We start from the raw sequence: 24384 nt of genomic DNA on the forward strand, positions 1-24384 counted from the left end.
ATAAGAAAAAAAAGTTACTTATTAAAATGATCATAAATTCTTGTTTCCTAATAGAATCAAATGCATCACAGTAATAAGAAACGAATTATAATGATCAAGAATAATGAGAATTACTCAAAAGTAAAACACCCATGATAAAATATATAATGACAATAATGTCACAATACAAAAAAAATGAAATGCAAAAACACTAGGGTCTCTAATTAGTCTTCATTTTCTTTATGCAAAATATTTTTTTCTTATGATTGTGGAATTAAATATTACCGAGATGTGTTTTTGTGAGCCATCACCACCTAAAAAATAAGCACATAAAACATGTAAAATGGTGGTTAACCTTTACTTTTAAGACCGCTAACAAAAGCTATTTGAAATAACACAATACAGTCACAGAGATGGACCCGTTTCTGCTACAGTACATCATGAATACTCTTTCACATCCACACAAAAACACAACAGACAAAAAAAAATAAATTGAGAAAGTGTTAAAGCCATCATCTTGGGACAGTCACATTGTAAAAGGGAATATCCCAGGAGGAGCACTTTATCTGACGAGAACATCACTGAACACGCATGCAGACACATGTTTCATGTCCCTCATCTAGGCAGCAGCATCCGTTCTATTGCACACTGCAAATGCTCCCAGTTGCTCCAGCTATACACCAGTAGGCACACACATACGAAAGTCCCAAACATGTGTAGACGACTCCTCATCAGTGGAGCGGAAAACTTAGCAGCAGTGGAGACGCAGACTAGGATCACGGTGACGATGGCCAACATGATGTTGATGCATTTTCCCAGCAGCACTTTGGCGTCGGCGCTTTCCAACTGCAAGACCTGCTGCTGTTGTTGCTGTAACTCTAACTTACTCACTCGCGTCTGACAAACTTCTAAAGCATCCTGCGAGAGAGGAAAAGAAAGAGATACAACAATTCCAGTTCTCATATCTGATTGGCAAAGCAGCGGTCCAAAATTGCTGATATTTAATATAACGGCCACTGGAAACCTGGAGTGATTATAGAGCGCTTGGAACAGGGAAAGGAAATTGCTGTTGCATGCATTATTCCAGTCTGTTTTACAAAAGCTTGATGCTCTGGCTTCTTTTGGAACCATTTTTGTTGGTGAAGATCTACAGAAAAATGGTCAAACTAAATGGCCAAATTATGTCTAAAAGGTAAGGGCTCAATATTAACTTATTGTTTATTTAATGAAAAACAATAACACAATTGTAAGCATCCCAACCTAGGGTGCGTTTCCCAAAAGCATCGTTAGGCAACTATGGTCGCAAGTTCTGTCATCAACATAGTTTAAAGATTCGGTGTTTTCCAAAACCATAGCTCCATCGAACATTCGCAAACAGAATCACAAAGTTTTGTGGTCAGAACTACTGCTCTCAACCTGTGGTTAGAAACCTAGCGTCTTGTTACTATGACATGCAGACTTAAATAGATCATGCTCTCAAGCAAAATAAGCAAGCTAACATGCAGTATATTCTATATATATATGCAAATTTAATTGATCTTTTAAATGGTCAAGAGAATGAAAGCACTGTTTTCGAAGAGTGCACATGTGAATGTGCTTTAGTACCAAGAGGGAACCCTGGAGTACTCAGGGCTCGCAAAATTTCAAAATCCCTGGTAGCCCTTCCGGCAGGTACTCTTCAGATTTTGGTAGCCCGAAAATTAATTTAACTAGCCCCAAAAAACAAACAAAAACAACTTTTTTTTTAAAAGCAGCACTATGTAACTTTTTCTGTGTTCAAAATTTGCAAAATGTATATAATGAGCGAGTACATCATGAATTAATCTTCCAAACCGCGTTTTTGTCTTATTCCGAATCACTACGGTACACTTATAATAAGTACTTATATTTGGACTATTGCAGCCTGGTCGGGTCGTCTCCGCTGCGGAGTAACACATACCTGCGTGAATCGCCATAGACATAAACTTAGAGAAGTAGCTTAAATGTCAATCAGAAATATTTTCAATACGAAAATATCAACAAATATGAAGGAAGGAATTTGATTTCACTATTTACAGGGGTATCTGCAGAATTTTTTAAAATACATTTAAGGTGATTTATGACCCATTTTAAGAGCTGCACAAGTAAAATGAACACAGTATGAGTGGGGTTGGACAATGTCTATGGTAACATACAGTATTGAGCCATACAGGTTTTCACAAAAACAAAAATCTTATACAACAGCATTTCAGCCTTTAGACCATTTTTAAAAACATGAGTTAATATTTGCATTGATCTGACCATAAACAGCAAAAAAGGCTTATTGGAAATGCAAATTCATTCTCTGCCACGAGGCGGCGCTTTAGGAGCGCTGAAATATTGCGGTTTCCCCGGTAACGGCTGTACACAAAGCAGCTCAGGGAGCGTTCATAAACGCTGTTTTATCAGGAATTATAGGTCAAATGAAATTAAAATGACGAGGACAGTAGAAACGCTGTTTTATCAGGAATTATAGGTCAAATGAAATTAAAATGCCGAGGACAGTCGGTTCCCTTCAGATACATTCAAATAAAGACATCCGCGCCACGTTTTGACTTGAAACGTGCAGCGCTCATATTTATTCAATGACATCATTGCCTTTTGAAGTTTAATCCAACCATATCGCGACGCCTGTCTTTCCGTCCCCAACTGTAAGACCTCTTGAAATTATAATTAAAACATTTCTTATACTGATATAGGGCTAATACTATTAGTAAGGTAATCTCCAAATTGTATAATTGTTTTCAAAATTACAGATCAGATTCTACCTCATATGTCCGAATTAAATGGGAAAAGGAAGGAAACATTATTATAACAGAAGAGGCTTGGTTAAAAACATGTAAATCCCAGTGGGAAACCAAGAGTCGTACCATGCAGTGGAAAACCGCCATAAGATAGGCCGTCGGGCAGAGTGGTGATACATTTTGGTAGCCCGACTGGAAAACACAATAGCCCCGGGACGTCGGGCTAGCGATTTTGCAAGCCCTGGTACTGTAACACCTTCAACACTGACCTAGACCATTATTTCACAGCCGAAAAACCCCCCCCAAAAAAACAGAAAGCTGCAATTCTAGTTTAAAAAACTACAAAGACATTTTTATTGCTCACGACTTCAGTAGAGCATTAGCCTGAACACTGGACAAAGGCGAAACTTTCTAGTACTTGTGTGTCGACTGTTTTTGTGCATGCTATAAAAATTGAGTATACTTTCAAAGACTATGCATTTGGCTGTATGCTCAATCTATGCATTGGCGTCAAAACTGAAGTATTTGTCTTAAATTTGAATTCAAAATCAGAACATATTTGGTGTCTAAAATACAGTTATGTGGAGTGAGATTTTAGTGTGGGTTGTTGTGGTTGTGGCTGGTTTGGGCTAAAGCTCAGATCAACATGGAAAAGATAACTTCACTGCATTATCACGTTGCGGCTGGTTAGAACACAGAGTAACATTAGGCTGGTTTTCCATTTATTGAGCACTTTGCATAAGTTTAGGATAAGTCCTTTCATGTTTGTAGTGTATGTGAGTGTTTTTGTGTATGTCTGTACCTGTATATCTCGTGCTCGTTCACAAGCCTGATAGGCCATCTTCTCTTCGATGCTGGCTAGCTCCTGTTTGAGGTTTGCAGTCTCGTTCTGATGGAGTTCTGTGAGGTCGTTCAGCTGGTCTTCCAACCGCTCACACCTAATACAGAAGAACAACAATTAGTGAGAGTGTGTGAAAGATATAGAGAGGAAATGAAGGTGTCTGCCTGGCTGAAAAGACCAGCTTATGTTAAGTTTTGTATGTTGGTCTCCAGCATGAGATGCTGATGTCCCAACATGCCACAAATGATCACAAGACATGTGGGAGCCTATGATATTTGATATTCAAGTGATAAGCTGATAATTACTTACACGATATGACAGATGATGAAATATAAATGGTTGATATTATAAAATGTATACCATTTATATATTTTTTTGTCTAAATAAATAAATAGAACACTAAAGTTGGTTTTAAGTGCTACAAGTGAATTTCAGAAATAACACTATAATGTACAACAACATTATAAATCTAAATTTCTGTCATGAAACTCTAGATGGCACAGGCTGATAGGGTCGAACTCAATCTGACATAATGACATCATTATTCGCATGCCACAGCTGATTCTTTTCGTATCAGCAGCCAATGAGCTCAAATACTCGGCTGGTGTTTGCTGGAGCAGTTGCAGCACACTTCAGAAACTCTCCACCTTCCCCAGCTCCACCTGTATAGATCTGCTACGGGGTGATTTCATGTATGTTATATGTGGGAGTTATTTCATACATGTTAAATGTGCAGCAGCAGTATTTCTTACATGCTCGCAGCAGCATGTCTGTGGATGTATTTGGCAGTAGCAAGTCTCAGTACTTACTCTGCCGCAGCAGCAGCGTAGCAGATCTATTCCGCCAAGACCAAACACATTAACATTGCCATATATATTACCATGCTAAACTCTCAAGAGTTGACATGATAGAATTACATTATAATGTAATGTGTATAATGTAATTTTTGCATAGTGTTTTAAAAAATGAATTTTAAATGAGCATTAGACAATGGTAAAGGTAATCAAAATGTATAAATACGATAAATGAGCTTGCACAATTAATTCAATGTTGACCGTTATCGATCTATCGATTGTTCGTTATATCAAAATGTAATCGAAAGACTATTTACCTGTACCGCTCCTCTTGTAGTGTTTGTGTAATATTCTCAAATTCACATTTAAACTGGGTCTTCAGAGTCTCAATGTCTTCTGCAAGTAGATTCTGAGTCTCTCTCAACTCCCTGATCTCCTCCCAAGCTTCCACCAGCCGGCTGCTGTTTTCCCCTTGGCCTCCTTCTCTCCCAGACATACTGTGCTGCCCTGTCACACCTGATCCAGTCACATGACCATTACTCTCAATCGACACTGACGTCTCTGTGGAGCACTCGTCATCGCTTGGGTATTTGGGTTTAGGGCTTATTGTGGCGCTGCCGCTCAGATTTCGAGCTCCCCCTTCTGTCTGCAGCCCACTTCCCGTCTCCATGGTGCTCTTCAGGTGTGCAATGTTGTCCGCGCTACCAAATTTGTTGCGAATGAGGTTTGCAATCTCTCTGGATTTGCTGAAGAAGAACGGTGGCGACAGTGAAACTCCCGGGCCAATAGTTTTGGCTTTGTCCAAATGTGGGTGGCGCCCACTTCCTGTGACTACACTTTCCTTGAGGTTGTATTTGGGCATCTCATTTTCTTTGGAGTGTGGTGGCGTGTGTTTGGTCCCATTTGAGATGTCACACTCCTTCATCTTGCGTTGATACTGCTCTAGCTTCTTCTGAAGCTGAATGATATTGTGTGCCGTTTTCTGGTTCTTTTTCTCAAACACCTGTTTGATGCGGCTGCTCTGCTGCTTGTCGGCACTGTTAATGAGTTTGAGATACTCAGCCACGTTCTCATCCTGTAAATTTTGCTCAATTCTCAGCTGCTCTTTCACTTTTAGCACTTTCTGCTGCAGGGTGTCCAGACCAGTACGTGATCGTGGGGTGTCCCGTACCACCAGATCAGAATCCAGATCTAGACACGTCTCTGAACCTCCTCTACGCATGACCATTGGCACACTGAGGGTGTTCACATCACAACCTTTCTCCGCCTGAAAAGAAACAACGAGAATAAAATGAATAACATTAAGATGGATACAGCATAAGTGTTCACAAAGAGCTTGTATTTAGTATTGGCCAAAATATTAACAATACATTTGATATTATATTGTTGGCCATACAAAATAGTTTTAGTATTATTTTTGTAGTAAATATTAGTATTATTTGTTTTTGTTATGTGCTTTTGACATTTTTGTTTATATATATATATATATATATATATATAATTTTTTGTTTTAATAATTTTAGTACTTAAACTTATTTTTTTCAGTTAGTTGCCAAGGCAAAATTTCTAATTTAAGTTGAAGCATTTAAGTTTTATTTTTAATTATTTTATTTCAGCTTCATTTTAATTAACAAAAATTATTTGTAATAGTTTGTTACCGAAAAACAGAATATCCTTTTCTATTAGCACCATTAAGGTTCCTGAAATACATGCACCTTGTTTTCATTTGTATGAAAGAGTCAAAAATTGCAACTAAAGAAAAAACAAAAAGACAAATATGACAGATTTTTAATACTGTCTCTAAATTAAACCTCAACAAAGATGCAGATAACATTGGGAATTTGATTTCCACAAAGTTGTTCTTTTGAACTGCACATTTCAGTGAATAATTTCAAAAGGCTTACTGAGAAAATCATTTGCATCATCATCATTTAAAAAAAATAGTGTTTAAATTTTTTTTTTAAGGATTACAATACAGGTGCATTAAGGTAAATCAGTCATTTATTACTAATTGCATTTTTTTCTGCTCTATTATTTAGTTGTACTTCTTGCTCTAAGCATTCCTAAAAAAATAGTGTTTTAATTTTTTTTTTAAGGATTACAATACAGGTGCATTAAGGTAAATCAGTCATTTATTACTAATTGCATTTTTTCTGCTCTATTATTTAGTTGTACTTCTTGCTCTAAGCATTCCTCCAAGATTAAAATAAATACAGTATATAATATGTATATGCATATTTTTAGGACTTCTAAAATAGATATAACAGAGGCACACAGTTTGACAAGATCCAGAAAACACAGCCATTAAACTGCCTTAGCAACCATAGGACAAAAGGCGGCATACTTTATTAGAACAGGAAATAAGCCAAGGAGACTTTTTTTCAGCCACACAGTCACATGATGGCACTGCCTAGAACTGAAAACTAGAAAAGCTACATAACGATTCAGGATTTCTCCAATGCAGGGCTCAACAAGCCCTGTCATGTGCTTGTCCTTCGGACAGGTAAATCGGTCATTCACTTGTCTGAGTAATAAAAAGTTTACTTGTCTGGAAAGAAAGAAAAAAAGTTTGAATAACATTAGAATAATAAGACACTGTAGGGCTGAAATACCATAAACTATTTTTGTTGGCTCATTTGTTTTGATTCTTCATAAGAGTCTCTCTCACACGGAGATGGGATGCACAAGTCTCAACTGGCTTGTTACTGTCAAAACTATCCTTTATCAATCACCATTTACACAATGTAATGCAATGTAATTACTATAGATGAAGAGAATGGTTCTTTTGTGGCTTAGTAGTAAATGAAGATTTGGGTCAACATTTTTTGGGACTGAAATAAGCCCTGGACCAAATGGAGTGGAAGGAATTCCTCTCCGAACGAGAAAATGAATGAAGCCCTTCATAAGGTCACTTTATGAGCCTGTGAAATGGGCTGACAATAATAAACCATCCCCAGGGTCCTGAAGGACATAAAATTAATTTAGGCAAACTAAAAGTGCAGTTCATCTAAAAATAAAAACTATCATAATTTACAGTTCAATCCATTTTAAGTGCCTGTGCACTGTACACTGTACTTTGGTAACCACTAACAAAAAATGTATAGGTTCTGTATGTAATTTATTGACTGTACTAAAGCATAAAAATACATTTGCAGATATTTAGGAAACATGCTAAGTTCACATACTTGTTTATCTAAAAAAGAAACAATGCTACAGCCAGTTATTCTACTTCTGAAATGTGTGTTCGGTGTCAGAATGTCTGTTTTTGTTTTGGTCTGTGTGACTCTGCCCACTGCCATTTTACCCAATAATATTCTGACACTCAGGGCTGCCAATTAGTGTAAAACACAGCGTTCTGCAGCCATGGAAGTGAGCAAACGAACTGGCTCACAGATCCCAGTGTAAGGGGCCGTTCACGCAAAACGCATCTTTGCCTCTAAAATGTGAGACTCAGCGCTCAGGAATGTTTTTTTTTTTAAAGTGCAGCACAGAACACAAGGGGCTTGCTTGAGACGTGCTTTTGAGACGCGATGCAATAACAGAAATAAAAACAGTTGCCATGCCAACTTGCTACTGTAAACAAAAGCTTGCACGCTTTGTGTGACAATGGACCTCTGCTGAAATTTCACTGATGCGACTGCACATTAAAAGTGGAACTTTCTTGATCACTATATTTGTATGCAAGTAAAATGTTTTATATGCACATGTACCCTGAAATGTGTTCTAGGGATTGTTTTTTGTTTCAAGGAGCTAAAGCCATTCGGAGCACAGATTTTGAGGTTTCCATACATTTCTGTATAACCAAAATGTGTTGTGCACCATGACACAGAGAAAGTTGCTGTGGTTAAATCAAGTAAATAATAATAATAATAAAATACAGGTTTTGCAATATAGAGATAAATAATTTTAGGAAAATTCAAAATGTTCAAGGAACCAACTTTTAAAAAATGTTGGGCCACTTGAGATAGACTGACCATTACTCAATCATGTCAAACCCACATTGTTCTTCCATAGAACACAAAATGAGATATTTACTGTGTGAATGTCCCAGGTGCTGAAATGGATGGCGATTTTAACACTCAAGCTCCAAAAAGACTATAAAAGTAGTACATAAAAGTCTCATGTCTTTTAAAGCTATTTGATAGTTTAATAATAATAAAATACAGGTTTTGCAATATAGAGATAAATAATTTTAGGAAAATTCAAAATGTTCAAGGAACCAACTTTAAAAAAATGTTGGGCCACTTGAGATAGACTGACCATTACTCAATCATGTCAAACCCACATTGTTCTTCCATAGAACACAAAATGAGATATTTACTGTGTGAATGTCCCAGGTGCTGAAATGGATGGCGATTTTAACACTCAAGCTCCAAAAAGACTATAAAAGTAGTACATAAAAGTCTCATGTCTTTTAAAGCTATTTGATAGTTTTAGAATTTTAATTATTCATTCATTTTCAATTCTGAAAAGTAGAAATGTGATTTTTGAGGTAAGATAGAGACGAATTAATAAGATGAAAAATACAGAAATGACTGAGGATGAATAAATGATGACACTAAATTCAGTTTCGGTTGAATTATCCCTTTAAATTAACCTGGATGAATCTTCTCTTGGATTATGAAGATGGTTAGTTTTGATCAGGCCATTCTCAAGCCTTACTAAGAGCTACATTCAGCATCTCAAAACGTACAAACAACACTAACAAGAGAGACAGATGGAGGCTGCAATTTCCAAAGTTATGAGCCATCACTATGGCTTTAGAAAAGCTCTTTTCAGAGCAGAATACTTAGTATCAGCTCTTATGTAAAACTTTATTCATATGTCCAAATGTCAGATATTTGCAATGAAATTAAATTTGTCAGTTACCATGGCAGCTAGTCATCAAGCGGTAACAGGTGACAGAGATCAGGGACACAGGCTTTTATGACTCGACTGCAGTGGATGAGAGGAAAGATAAGACAAGCAAATGCAGACCACAGGGAGCGAATCCATGTCAACTCAAGCATTACTAGCAAAGTTCATGAATCTGAATAGAAATGAATCTATAATATACATCCAGAGACTCATAATTTGGGTTGAAGCATATGAGGGCACTCGATGCTTTTATTTTAAGACGTTTTCACACACAAAACTCTTAAAGTTCTTTGGTTTAATCTGTTGTGATGATGGCAAAGGACTTCTGCAAGCTCAACGAATGTCATACATCAGTTCACTTAGTTTCGTTTCACTATTTCTTTGGTTTGAAGACAGTGCGAGAGTTTCGAAACAGTTGATTGAAGTGTAACTTGACCAATGTTGCACTGTCAGTGAATCTTAGTTTTGTGTATGTGTGGTTTTTAATGCCTCAAACTTTTTTTTTTTTTTGAATGCTTCCAATGTATGTCACCAATGTAACATTACAACTTGGAAGCGCAAGTTAGATTGATACATCTAAAAGAAAAAAAAAGAAAAAGTAATGTTTTCCAGCAAAAGGGTTTCAATGTATTAATAGCGGTCATGAAGTTAACTTTTATGTAAAGAAAACTTAATATATGCCAACATAATTTAACTAAAGAATTAGATGATAGCACAAGATACATTCATTATTTTATTCAATACATACTCAAAATTCAGTCAAACGCTGTTAACATCAAAACAGCTCAATATCATCCACTTAATTGGCCTAATATATTGCTTTATCACAAGTGAAAAGAACATGGCTTTTCTTGTCAAATGGCATTTGATGATTAATGCAGGTAAAATAGCTCCAATCATGTTTCTGTATGTCACTGAAGCAACTCTGAACCTCTTCTAACTTTGACCAGACTGTATCTGTGTCTTCAGGGCGGAAATGGTACTCTGGAGAACTAGGTCAGTCAGGTCAAACGTGAAAAACAGGCCGTCTGCTCAATTCGTCTGTTTTTTTAAGAATTTGCAAATTTCTTTAATAATGGCATACGACTTTTTTCTTGGATAATAAAATATTTAAACTGACGTTAAAACGTGACTTTTTTTTCTAAATGAAGCCTGTCTAGCACATGTATGGCTCATATTCCCCCTCCCCTCCCAGTTATTATTTTTATTTATGTTTAACTTAATAATAACAACAAAAATTGTTACACCTAATTACACATGCACATAAACATAACTGAAACTAAAAGAATCTCTCTCTGCTCTCACGAACTGAACCTGTTTGTTTACATATTAAAAGTACATCATGTTTTTTTCTGTACAAATAAAACCTGACTAAGGTTTACACCCCTACAAATTGAACAAGGAATGTGTGTACTGAGATTGTATAATCCAACCCTGGATTATTACGGGAGAGAGAGAGGTTAAGATAAAAAGATTAGAGTTAGCATGTGGCCAGTGGAAGTGACCTCACAGCAGGCCTATCATGTGAAGAGCTCTCAGCCTTCGAGTATAGAACAGCTCTGTATACAGACGATTTATAAAACCCCTTGTGTGTGTGTGTGTGTGTGAGATGCTTGTTCACATGCTTTACATAATGCTGAGGTCTACTAAAAGAATACTGTTGAAATGTAACTTTCTACATGAAATTGAAATCAAAACTTCCAATGGAAATTTCTTTGTCAGACAGTCTAATAAGCAGACCATGAAAAGCACCCTCGTTTGCATTTAACAGCGAAGAGTTTAAGTTCCAAATGGAGAGAATGAGGAAATGAAAGTAGACAGCAGAGTAAAAAAAAATAGCTATAATGACAAAGGGCTGGGATAACAGTTACTAACACAATGCTTAAACTACATCCCAAATGCAGTTGCATACACACTTACACACACAACAACGCCCTCATAGGAAAGCCAGTGTTTTCTAAACTCAAATGTAATCTGAAATCATACGTTCAAAGGCCGGGACTGTTGTAGTGAAACAGGTTTTTCTATTGGCAATCCCCTAAAATAAACGATAAGATTGAACTGGTTAAACTGCATACACAGGCCATGTGACTATGCATATTTTAGAGGGTTTCCTACACAAATCTCTTTTTGTATCATCCTACATACTGAACAAAACAATACTGTTTGTAACATTTTAATGTTTTATTAAAATACCGTTTATGTAAATTGTAATAAAAACGGTTTATTATAAATAAAACAAATACAAATTCATTCGAAATCATACTCTCTTTAGAAGGTACTTCTTTGAATAATTATTTACTTTGCAATTGTTAAAAAAAAGTATGTTTTATATAGTAAGAATGTCTGTTGTACAAATGGACCTCATGTTGTCATTGTCACATAACCTACAGCGTCAGTTTCGTTGCTTCACTGCCATTTCCAACTCGTCTCCTATGGCCTCATGGGATACTAAAGTGTCTACTGAATGCACACTTTAGTATCTCACTGGAAGTAGTAGGTCTTAATTGAGACATACTGCTCTTTTCACATACTGTAGTAAGAAAGTAGCCAGAGTTACCTCTGTTTTTGCGTCAAGTCAGTGAAGATAATGCAACATAAAGATATGATGTGTATTTATGTCATTATTATTATTTCGCATTACCCAGAAAATAATGTGTTTTTTTAACTTTAAACCGCATAAACACATTTCATTACACCAAATACACAAAATAATGTTATTTTTAGCAGCATCATATGACCCCTTTAAATTAGTCTATAGTCATTTTCACAGATTCATGTTTTACAAACATCAGCCACTCATCTTTAAACCAAGGAGCCAGAAACAGCATAATGTTTGACAGACTTTCTTAATGACTTAAATATTGGTATTTATATGTAGAGTAGAATAATAGCATCTTCTGGTGTTTAGAAATCACAGTATCTATCCTACTCCCTTTATATTACCTCACTGGGTGGGTCGAGACGAGAGTCTGAGTACTGAATAGGTGCTGTTGACATGTAAATGTAGGCGTTTGTGTGTTAATGTATTCCAACTTAGGACCAAAACAAAGATTTCAAAACCATTTTTGCAGCTCAGTTTTATTTTTTGGGGTTGTATTTTGGATCACTAGGTGCCCTACTTTAATAATATCTTTAAATTTGCAGCTTTAATAATATCTTTGCAGCTACTTAGTAGCTTTGTAAGAATAAGATGGTTATCTAGTTGTGCAGCTTTTGTATAGCAGGAAAGGGGGCATGATTTTAAATCTCAACCTACCCTTTTTTTTTTTTTTTACAGTCAGTGATCACCATGCATATTTGTTGTTCCACACACACACACACACACACACACACACAAAAGGGGCCCTGACATTTTGTTACATGGGAGGGTGGGTAGTAGGGCTGCATGATTAATCGAATGCGATTGTCATGTGCATTTTGTTAGTAAAGCCGGTTCTGTAATCAGCAGTAAATCATCAGCACGTGCTTTCAGATGGAGCACCATTTACTACACATAGCCGTAGTTCACTGACAAGTTACGCAAAAAAAAAAAAAACGCTTTTATTGCGCGATTATGAAATAGCAGCTGTTTGCATAGCTTCTCGGTGAACTATGGCTCTGTATAGTAAATGCAGCTCCATCTGAAAGCATGTGAAAATACCACATTTAGGAGGCGTATTTAGAGTTTCAGCGCAAGAGCGCCCTCTGGCCTTTGGATGGCGATTTACTGCTGATCACAGAACCGTGCTTCACTGAAAGATACGCATGATAATCGCAGCTTCTGTCGAATCGCGATTTCGATTCATCGTGCAGCCCTAGTGGGTAGATTTGAATTATTATTATATTTTACTTTGCAAATATTATATTTTGCAGTAGAACATTAACTTAATTAGCAAAAATACATTGGAAGCTGCACTGAAGTCAATTATCACTCAATTGTGCCCCTTCAGTTTAAATGGATGGATCTAGTTAGTTTTTCTTCAAATATCAAATAAATTTAGATTTTCAAAATATATCCCATTTAAAACACCACTGACTACATGTACCAGTTCTTGCACAGATAAAAGTAGAGAAAAGAAATACTAAGCAGTATGAAGCCCTATAAAATATCACACTTGTTAATGAGGTCAGTTCACCTCATATCAAGCTCATCAGGATCCGACACTGAAACCCACAAGGTTTCTTCAAACTACGGAGAAACATGTTCATATAAATGAAAGAGATCATTTAACTGCAGTCTCAAAAGTACAAACAGAGGCACGTGGCACTCTGAATTAACTGTAAATACAAAAAAATCATTCTGGGGCACAAGAAATAACTGTGCCTTAAATTCTTTGTGTAAATAAAAAACGTCATGTGCCGTCTGTTATACTGTTGTTACTTCTAACACATATATCTGCGTGAAGACACACATAAATACTCGGGTGTGTCCAGCATGTGCACCCTGCAGAAACTTGCTCTGTCTGCTTGTCATGTGACTAAGTACATAGAAACTCAAGGGCCAGAGGGCAAAGACATGTTTGTGTGAGCTACAAAACTCACTGTATCAGTTTGACTGCACTCAAATTTCTCTAAAACACACATGCAAATGCATTATATATACACAATGGATATGCACCTGCACAGAGACATCAAAGATTCGATGACATGATGTCATGATCAATTTCCTGTACCTTATCTGTAATCACTCAAAAACTGAAACTCTTCATACATGCACATTTACAACGAAAATAAACCTCTCTTATATGGTATAATAAAAGCAAGTGCCATTAAAATAAATGTTCTGGACTCAACACAACTGTGATGATAATTCTGACTGGCCCCTTAGTTTGTAAAAACCTTCATAATAATGCACTTAAAATTACAACACCAAAATTGTTGTTAAAGCATTTATAGGTCGGTGACAAATAAGTGCGTCCACAATAAAGAAAAGGAGAAACCCATTTGCCAAGTTCTTAGATGTATTCATGTTGGTTTTGCATTGCTGTGGAAAAAAAAAAAAAAAAAAACCTTCCATCATTGTAAAGGTTGGTTTCTAAATTTCAGGTTTCTAATGTTGACTAAATGTCATGTGGTGTAACCAAGTATAAGACGTTATCACATAGATGCTTCAATTTTATTAAACCCGGGAACATTCCTTTAATTTGTTTTCCATCTCTTCCAATATAGGAAGATAAAGTACTAGATTCACCCTCATCCACAAATCTTCTGTCGTCACAGAGAGCATTCTGGGGCACAGCCAGTTCCACAATCTTATTTGTGACACACACACTATTACAGCAGTAAGTTATGGCCACATCGGACAGTGTCACAACAGGGACAGAAACACTAATAACTCTGAGTGAAACTGAGAGAGTGTGTCATCACTGCAAGCATCTGATGTGAACACCACTGCTGATGGGAGCATTCTAGGTTGTTTTTTTAGCATTGCATCAGTCCAATATCCAGACATGCTTCACATGTTTGTGAGGGGGCTGAGAAGGGATTCTACGGGTTACCCTGGAAACAACAGGAATGCAGAACACCCATGACCACCACAAAGTCCTTAGAACAACAACTATATTCTAAAGCCCCGTTCACACCAAGAACGATAACTATAAAGATAACGATATTAGCGTCCACACCAGCGAACGATATCGCGCACGCGCGTCTGCCGCTTTAAATTCTTGAGCTCGTTACAGCAGGATGGATTCTGATTGGCTGTCAATTTTTTTTATCGTTCATCAGCTGGAGAAAAATCATTTTGAAAGTGATTCCAACGATATCGTTTCTCTTTGTCTTTATCGTTATAGTTGTGGTGTGAACTCTGCTATTCTTTAATATTGAGAACGATTTTTAGAACTATATCTTTATCGTTTTCGTTCCTTGGTGTGAACGGGCCTTAAAGCGTTTGCGTGCACGTGGTAGCTATATTTTGGGGACAAAATTGTCCCCAGAAGTTGGGTAAATATGACAAAAATCTCCCTTTGAAGACATCTTCAAAGATTTAAAAAAAAAAAAAAAAAAATTAATATTTAAATATATTTGTTTAAACTTTATCAGAACACAACAATAAGGATTTTCTCTGCTTTCCAGTTCAGGTTAGTAGGCCAAATTCCTACATGATCCCTGCCAACATTTTCACTGGTCCAAACACCAAAAATATAACATTTGTTATTTTAAAACGTATAATTTTATATTTATTATTTAATATTTTGTGGATGGTTACATCACATTCCTTTCTGTTATCCTCATATCACAATGCATATAATACAAATGTACATATCTGCCAGCTTTACATGACCAAGACAAAAGTTTAAAGGATATCATTTCATAACATATACTCAGAAAAGAATTTACACCATACATATTTTAAAATGTATTCCAGTGAAGTTTCTTTCTCCATAGACGTCCAAATCTAAATACATAAAAAAAAAATTTAAATTACGTTTATTATTTAATGCTTAATATTTTAATTATAGTAATAAAATGTGTATGTAAAAATATGATTTAGTATTATATGTTTCTGTTTTATGCACAGTTATTACTGGAGACAGCAATTATAGCAATTAATTATAATTTTTTTCTTGAAAATGATGGCATACATGCCAAAAAATACAGATTTTTTTTTTTTAAACTGAAATTTTCAACCCATTCTTACTGATACTACCAAGACTATCAGTCATTCTTGCAATTTCCACAAAACATCTATCTAAAGCTTGACAAGCAGAAATCAACCAAAAGATGTCAAAAGAAAATCAAACATTTAACTTTGAAAATGCATATAAATGTAATACAGGTTGATGATAGATCTGTAAACGGGTTTATGTTTGTGTTTTAGGCATCCCAAGGTGGCAAAATACAATGCTTAGCATCACTTGAGCATTGTCTGTAATAGTCATATGAACTCAGTGCATGTTTCCATTTGATCTGTCATTTAATCAATACTGCATCACTTCATCCAATGGGGAGATCCATAAAGGCAGCTTCACTGACGCAACACGTTTAGGATACATCAAACCGTACACGTACAGCAATTCAATTACGAAAGGCTGATCGAATGCGTTTTACATTTTCTCTCTTCATTAACACCAGGCTAAATAATGCACTGGCAGACACATTCAAAACAATTAAGTCTATCGGAGACCCCTCCATTTACTAAATCACACTTCTGTGCTAACGGGCATGTAAATGTGTTTCCTCCAAGAGCCTCATTTAAACACACAGACTGATGCAGTGCTGCTAATGCACTCATTTTCTCAACTTAAAAATACACAAACACTCGTGAGGTTTATCATGACAAACCAACACATTGCAGTCGCTACTCACATTAAAAAAGCAAAGTGGCACAGCATCAGTCTGGCACACACATTGTCTTAGTGCCAGGGGTCGGGGGGTCTACACACACACGTGTACGTTGGACACAGAAGCACTTGTTCTGCTTACAACAGCCCGACTCAAGACCCAAGCACATGCCCCAGCACGCCACCATCACCCCAGTGTTTCAAATGCATTTCAGTGTGGTTTAGGCGTGTGCGCAACAGATACTTGGAATTTTCATCTTCATTAATTAGAATGCTGAAGCATCGCCATTAACTCATTCCATTACGGTAAGCACCAGCGTAACCGGTCTAACTGGGGTTAAGTATCACTATTGTTTGATCCAATGACCTTAGAACACACTCTCTGGAGAGAGACAGTTACAATAGTACAGTTTCAGCATTGCTGAAGTACTTTACTACTCAGCATATTTTTATGATGTTGTTTATACCAGACCTGGTCACAATAAAAAAAAAAGTCAAATAAAATTCAAAAACCAATTTTAAAGAGATAATAAACAAGGAATTTTGAACAAATAAAATAGTAGAATCGCATCTAACGCTTTTAGGACTGGTTCCAAATTACGATAGAAATTCCATTGGCATTCCTTTCGGATTTCTATCTCTTTTTTATTTATTTATTTAAATTTTTTTTTTTAGAGGAATGCTGGAACAACATACATAGATCGTGTAAATAACTGAAATGTCTCAGGCATGAACACTACTGTTCCAAAATTTGGGGTCGGTAAGAGATTTTGAAAAGTCTCTTATGCTCTCTAAGGCTGCATTTATTTGATGAAAAATACAATAAAAAGTATTGTGAATTATTATTACAATTTAAAATAATCGTTTTCTATTTTTATATATTTTAAAATGTAATTTATTCCTGTAATGGCAAAGCTGAATTTTCAACCGCCTTTACTCCATGATCCTTCAGAAATCGTTCTAATATGCTGATTTGAGGTTCAACGAGCATTTCTGATTATCAACAGTTGCTCGGACTAATATTTTTGTAGAAACCAAGATACTTTTTTTCTGGATTCATTGATGAATAGAAAGCTCAAAAGAAAAGCCTTTATCTGAAATAGATTTTTTTGTAACAATGTAAATGTCGATACTGTAACTTTTTTTATCAATTTATTGCATCCGGAGTATTAATTTATTTTCCTTTTTTAAAATCGTACTGATCCCAAACTTTTGAATGGTAACGTACCATGCCAGCATGCTACGGGATGTCAACTAATCTTGAGGTAAATGTAATTTTAATGAGGCATACAAACTATACTATTATAATTAAAGCACTATTTTGAAAACATTTAGGAGAACAAGCTCTAATGTTTTGGAAAATAGCAGAATTTTTTTTTTTCAGGTATATGTTGCCATTTTTAAACATTTAACAGAGACATTATATTTGGTAGGCCTATACACATCACTATATAAGTTGCATTTCAGAACCAATGAGAATTAATAAAAGACCGTTAATAAATGTAAACGTTGTAAAAACCACAGTAGTCTAATGATAACTATGCAAATAAAACAGCATGGCAGCAGTACATTACCATGTATGTAAAAGATAGTAAAATCGCTGTACGTGAACCAAAACAGCATTGTTTACATCAAAACAATACTGGTTACTGTAGAATTACTATAGTAAAATTATAGATATTTCGGGGAAGCACGAGACTGATAAACAGGAAAAACATCTCCTCAGGAAGAGCAAAAACACATTTGATTATATGATATATCCACACATATCATGCAGAGTGTCAGGGTTAGATAGCATGCTGCATGGATGGATTAAAAAGACTCAAGCATAACTACCATTTCGCAGTGTAAGAAAGAGTTCCTCTCGAGTTCAGGTAAAGTTCTCTCGGCGCTGGGCATAATTCAGTTCACTGCGGTCCGACAAACTGGACTCCCATGTGCGATTGCGGCGGTTCGGTCTGCACCATTGTGTCGCGGGTTGCGGGGCGCCGCCGCGCGCTCTCTGTCCGTAGATTCCTTTTTGTAATCTGCGCGACACACATTCACTCTCTCAGACACTCAACCCTCACGCACATTTATCTGGTGAGAGACAGAGAGAGAGAGATGGAGGGAGGAGCCGAACGCGAGTTCATCATTACGTCACAGCCATTTAGGGGAGGTACTACAGCTGGTCAAATATTTTCGCTCCAGTCATCAAAATAAAAATTTAATTTTAAAGTAGGCTATAATAATAAAAATAAAACAAATGTAAAGATTTTTTTAAGTATTATTGTATTTAAAATATATTCTGATTTCACACACATAAATATGTATATGAGACATCTTATTAAATATCCCCATATTTGCATAATGTATATCAAAAAATTATATAGACTCAACAGACAATATGTCACAAATGTTACTGTTATTCGTATTAATCTAATCAAAAACAGTAGTTGCTAATTTTCTGGCCCTATATTTTTTTTTTCCTTCTTTTTCAATATATACATATATACATATATAATTTTTTTTTTTTTTTTTCATAAATCATACAGGTACACTCTAAAAAATGCTGGGTTGTCTCAACCCAATTTTGGGTCAAATATGGACTAACCCAACTCTTGGGTTAAAAAGTTAATTTAAAAATGCAACAGTTGGGTTAGTCCATATTTGACCCAAAATTGGGTTGAAACAACCCAGCATTTTTTAGAGTGTATGGAACAAGCAAGAATGCAAGAAAATAATGACGAATTTTAATAAGTTTAAATTTAGTTTAAGATTTAGGCTTCAGTGTTGCTATAGTTAAAAAACTAAACCTATTAAAAATCTATTAAAGTCATTATCATTAATTGAAATGAAGCTGAAATAAAATAAGATGAAAACTTAACTTAAACCTAAAGTTAGAAATTTTGCCTTAGCGACTGTTAAATAATAATAATAATAGTTTAAGTACTAAAATTTCCAAAGCTACGACTGAAATAATAATAAATTAAAGCTAAATAGATAGATAAAAAAAACGAATAAAAATTACAAAAGCACATAAAAATGACAAAAAAACATTTTTTTTTTAATTTAATAAAAGTCTAAATTGTATAATAGTGTACAAATGCCGTAATGCTTAAATAACACTGGGTCTGTCGATGAATCATCAAATTAAAGTTTTAAAAAGTATATATATATATATATATATAACTATTACTGAAATTATCTACAAAATGTGTTAGAACATGAAATACTGATTTCTTACTAAATAAAAAGTTCCAGCAGATATTAACAAGATTTTTCTACCCAAACACAGTCTATAACCTCATGTACAAACAATTATAAGCATCTATTAAAACTTGATTTAAACAATAAATGAGCATGAGTGATAAAAAAAAGTTACAGCATCTCTTAGTGAAGTAATTATTTATCTGGCCTGGACAGTAGCTGCAATTCACAACACGTCACCCGATAGTCCTGACTCCCGAACCATAAATAACCATCATATCTTACAGCATTAATGTTTCAGAGTAGAAACCTTTTCAAATGAGTGCTGAATATTGAAACATCTACTGGTCTGAAAGAGTTACGTCAGGCTCATTCAAGGTGTGTCAACTTTACAGACCACTGTCTATCTCCAGCTCTCACAGAAACACACACATAGAGTGTTTTGTCAAGGTGAAGGGTCAATTCCACAAGGTCAGAGCTATTGTTTACTGAATATATCCACAGTTAACTGTTAACTTATCGTTTACTTCACGGGGTAATAAAGAAGGAGCAATAACTGCACAAATTATAATGAAATAATACACCGAAGCTACTTTACTGTATGAGACTGTCATTAATTCAATAGGTTTAGTAATGTGTTTCCCAGGGGAACTGTTATAATTATTCTCATCTGCCCTGCTGTGCTGCTAAAGAATCTCATTTTTATATGCGCAAATCCCTGGCTGTGAATTGTCACTCATCTAATTGCATTTAAGTGCAGAGGTCTGATGGTTGAGGGTCACGGGGGGTTAGCAGGCTCAGAAATGGTTTTGTTTTGGAGTGCTAGATTGTTTTAACATTGCTTTAGGGCATGAATAAAACAATAAAATGTTTGATTCATTACTTTTGTGGGTAGAATGGTACAGTTATGGCTTCAGTAATATGTGGTTATTGAAAAACACTGATGCTTGCATTATGTTTTTGCGTTGGGAATTGGACATTCTAAAGTGTGAAAACATTTAAAAACGCTTAACATGAAAAACAATGTCGTAAACAACTAGGGAGAGCCATCTACAGCACTATAAAAAAGCAGCATTATAATACAAAGACAATATTGTAATTTTAAGCATTGTTTAAGGATGCTATGCAGAAACAGGGACACATTGGTAAATAATAAGACACTGGCCTTGGAAGTAGTACTGGAATTAATTCTGTATACACCGAAAAGCCAAGAGCCCATTTAAACTCTCATTTTTGCAAATTGGTTCTTTTGAAAAAGACTGTTTTAATCAAACAGTTTTCAAAGTACCATCAGCATAAAGTTAGCATAATGTCATCCTTTAATGGCAGGTTACATTCCCTAAAACATTCCAATGAAGCATATGTAGTACATATTTCTGTTTATTACATTTCATAATTTAATATATTATTAAAAAGTGTTTTATTATTAATATTATTAAAAGTGTATATTGTATTTTGTGTATTTGTATTATTTCTCATATAAAAGAACAATACAAAATAACAATAATACAAAGTTCTGTCATGAAACTCTAGATGGTGCAGGCCGATAGGTTCTAAGTCAGTCTGATATAATCACATCATTATTCACATGGCACAGCCGATTGGTTCTAGTTGCATCAGCAGCCAATGAGCTTGCTGCTAAACATTCAAATACTCGGCTAGTGTTTGCTGTAGCAGTTGCAGCGCACTTCAGAAACCCTCCACCTTCCCCAGCTCCACCTGTATTGATCTGCTACGGGGTGATTTCATGTGTGTTATATGTGGGGGTTATTTCAAATATGTTATACATGCAGCAGCAGTATTTCTTACATGCTCACAGCAGCATGTCTGTGGATGTATTGGCAGTAGCAAGTCTCAGTACTTATTCTGCCGCAGCAGCAGCGTAGCAAATCTATTATGTCAAGACCAAACACATTACCATTGCCATGTATACTACCATTCTAAACTCTCCTTGCTGGACTATGACCCGTTCTAGGACATTTAATCTCTTGCAGTTTTCAAAACAAATGGGAAGCATAAAATATTCACCAGAAGAAAATATATTGCTCTCACGGCCCTACTTTATTTCAAGTGTGTGAAATAGCCCTGCCAGTAACACCAGGTAGACACACTTGATACTCACACACAGAGACTCGGGCTGATATAGGCCTACCTTTTCCCTTGATGTTCATCGAACTGAGCAGACAATGTAATAAGATCTTCACACACACACAGAGTTCGAGACACACACACCTGCTTACTCTGTACAGACACCTTACACAATCACACCGGCACTTATCCTACTTGTGAGAGCTTGTACATACATTCATACCAGAGCAAATTTGCGTTTGGAGTTCAACCTTCCTAAAATTTATTTGTGTGCATGCACAAACATGTAGACAGATTATTCAGATGTTTTACTGTAACATTACATTAGCATTTAGACCCACTGAGAAGGCCATTACCATGTGACGTCAACCCATTGAACAGCAGTGACCCCCCAACCACTGACCCTCAAAATACATTATTCAATGCAACAGCAATTAATGATTTTTAGGGGTAGTAAGTTCAAAAATGGGAAGCACATAAAGGGTCAATATTTAGTCTGCAAAAGCATTTTCTTAACAAAAAAAATCAATTTGTAACACATATAATATGTAACCTGTGCCGTTGTGTTATTATAAATACAAGATTTTTACATTCTTTGTATTGTTATTACTTTAACTTTAACCTTGTTATTAATGAATTCTGTGGTTGTTAGATTGTTGTAATATGCATGGTTGCTAAAGTGTTCTGAGTGGTTGTGTCATAATTTTTGTGAATCATCTTTAAGATCGAACCATTTTTGTTCGTTCCAGCACAAGATGCATGTGAGAGTTCTGAAGCAGCTGTCTCTCTCGATCAGCCTCTGCTAGAGCTGCATTTTTATATCATGACCTAAATCACTCAAACAGTCATATGGAAATGAAGCTGTTTTAGTGGCCTACAGACTGTATCTGCCAAACATAATTAAATGAATGAATCATCGCATCTGCCCTCCCATAAACTCACAACTGCTTCTGAGTCTGTGGATGTTTCTGAAATGCATTCAATTCACAACTCCCACAGCATCAATTTTAAATAACTGGATGTAAAACTGTAAAACAGAACAATAACTAATACAAAAACGTTGCAACAAAACATGCATTTACAATATAAATATATAAAAATACAGAAAATACTTTTTGTTCATGTTTTAAATTTAAATTCATATATTAAAATTCTCGTTATACATTTATATTTAATATTGATATGAGATAAATTAGTGTGAAATAGTGACATATTTATATTCTCTATATAAATATCCAATTTCTCTAACCCTACCTTTAAAAGAAAACATTTGGAGTAGAAAAATGTATGAATTTATGAATATTTATGAATCAGTTTTTACTTCTGAGGATGTTTCCAAAGGAGTTTTAGACAGACTTAAGTGACTTCACTTTTGTCCCCAAACTAAAAGTAAACCCATGTACACATTCTTGACTAGCTGAATGTTTATGCAACAAGTTCAGTTTGTTCCCTTCTACTTCCGAAGACACTTTTGTTTCTGTTCCTAAATTACCCCTCCCCCCCATCACACATAAAGATGTCAAAGTGAGACAATAGGTGTTGTAAAGGCCATGATTTCTATTTTTAACAATCAGTGGAAAACCTAATCCATGAGAATGACCGCAGGCTGTTTCTGTCTAGCTGAAAGCTTTTCGACTAAAAACAAGCCAAAACAGAGTCTAATAAATTGATTGACACTGATCAGACAGCAACCACATTAAATTAACAACACAATAAAATGAGGTTTGGTAACAAGATAAAAGGGAAAGGTTCAGTTAAAGTGCGGTTCATTGTTCTGGAATAAAGCTTCCATCTATGTCACGCTGTGCAAATTGTTCAGAATCACATAAGCGTTCTGCTTTCTTAAAGGGATACTTCACCCAAAAAAAAAAAAAAATTTTTAGTTCTAAACATTTTCTCATCTCGGCATGCCAAGTTTCAACATGTATAAGTGCAAATTAGATTTGAAACTTCGGGAAGGGAAGATTTTCAGTAAATAATGCCTTGAATACAATTCACTGAGCTTTAGATGACTTGAAATACAGTGTGGGCTATATGGTGCTTTTTTTGTCCTTTGAAATGGAAGTAAATGGGGACTGGGTTGTTTGGGAAATGGATAGCCCCATTCACTTTCATTTTATTGAAAAAAGCAGAATGAACATTCTTCGAAATGTCTTCTTTTGTGTTCCACAGAAGAAATCAAATGGAATGGGTTTAGATGGCACGAGGCTTAACCTTTCAACCATTTCAACATGACAAGTTTGTATACGTGTAAATTAGATTTAAAACCTACGTAGGAGCCACAGCCTTGTGGACATCCTGATGTCCCTTTCCTTATTCTGTTCCTCCTCTCTGATCCTTCATGTCTCTTGTTCACTGTGCTGTTAAATACATGCAAAAATGCCAAAGTCCCCATTCACTTTCATTAAATGGAAAAGAGCAGCATGAACATTCCTCAGAGCTTCTCTTTTTGTTTTCCACAGAAAAAAAATAAATAAAGTGTGTTTGGATCAAAATGATAGTTACTAGATGATGACTCACTTTTCATATTCTTTTAGCAACAGCTACAACAGGTCAAGCTAGCTTATTAGTTACCCATCTTGAAATATCACTCCGTTACCTTTTATCAT

The 24384-nt window shown here is 35.6% G+C and overlaps 1 protein-coding gene across 1 annotated transcript; it reads right to left on the bottom strand.

Annotated features, from left to right (window-relative positions):
• Positions 1-191: 191 nt before the first annotated feature.
• LOC107748464 (transmembrane and coiled-coil domains protein 3) lies at positions 192-18575 on the bottom strand. The gene is made up of 4 exons (XM_016563247.1): positions 18335-18575; positions 4694-5643; positions 3544-3679; positions 192-897 (listed from the first exon to the last, which is right to left on the bottom strand). Exons 1-4 carry the CDS (start codon positions 18395-18397, stop codon positions 595-597), a joined length of 1452 nt encoding a protein of 483 aa, XP_016418733.1. The 5' UTR covers positions 18398-18575; the 3' UTR covers positions 192-594.
• Between the last annotated feature and the right edge of the window lie 5809 nt (positions 18576-24384).

This window comes from Sinocyclocheilus rhinocerous, unplaced genomic scaffold (genome assembly GCF_001515625.1).
Source record: "Sinocyclocheilus rhinocerous isolate Xijiao unplaced genomic scaffold, SAMN03320098_v1.1 scaffold78, whole genome shotgun sequence".
Taxonomy (NCBI): Eukaryota; Metazoa; Chordata; class Actinopteri; order Cypriniformes; family Cyprinidae; genus Sinocyclocheilus; species Sinocyclocheilus rhinocerous.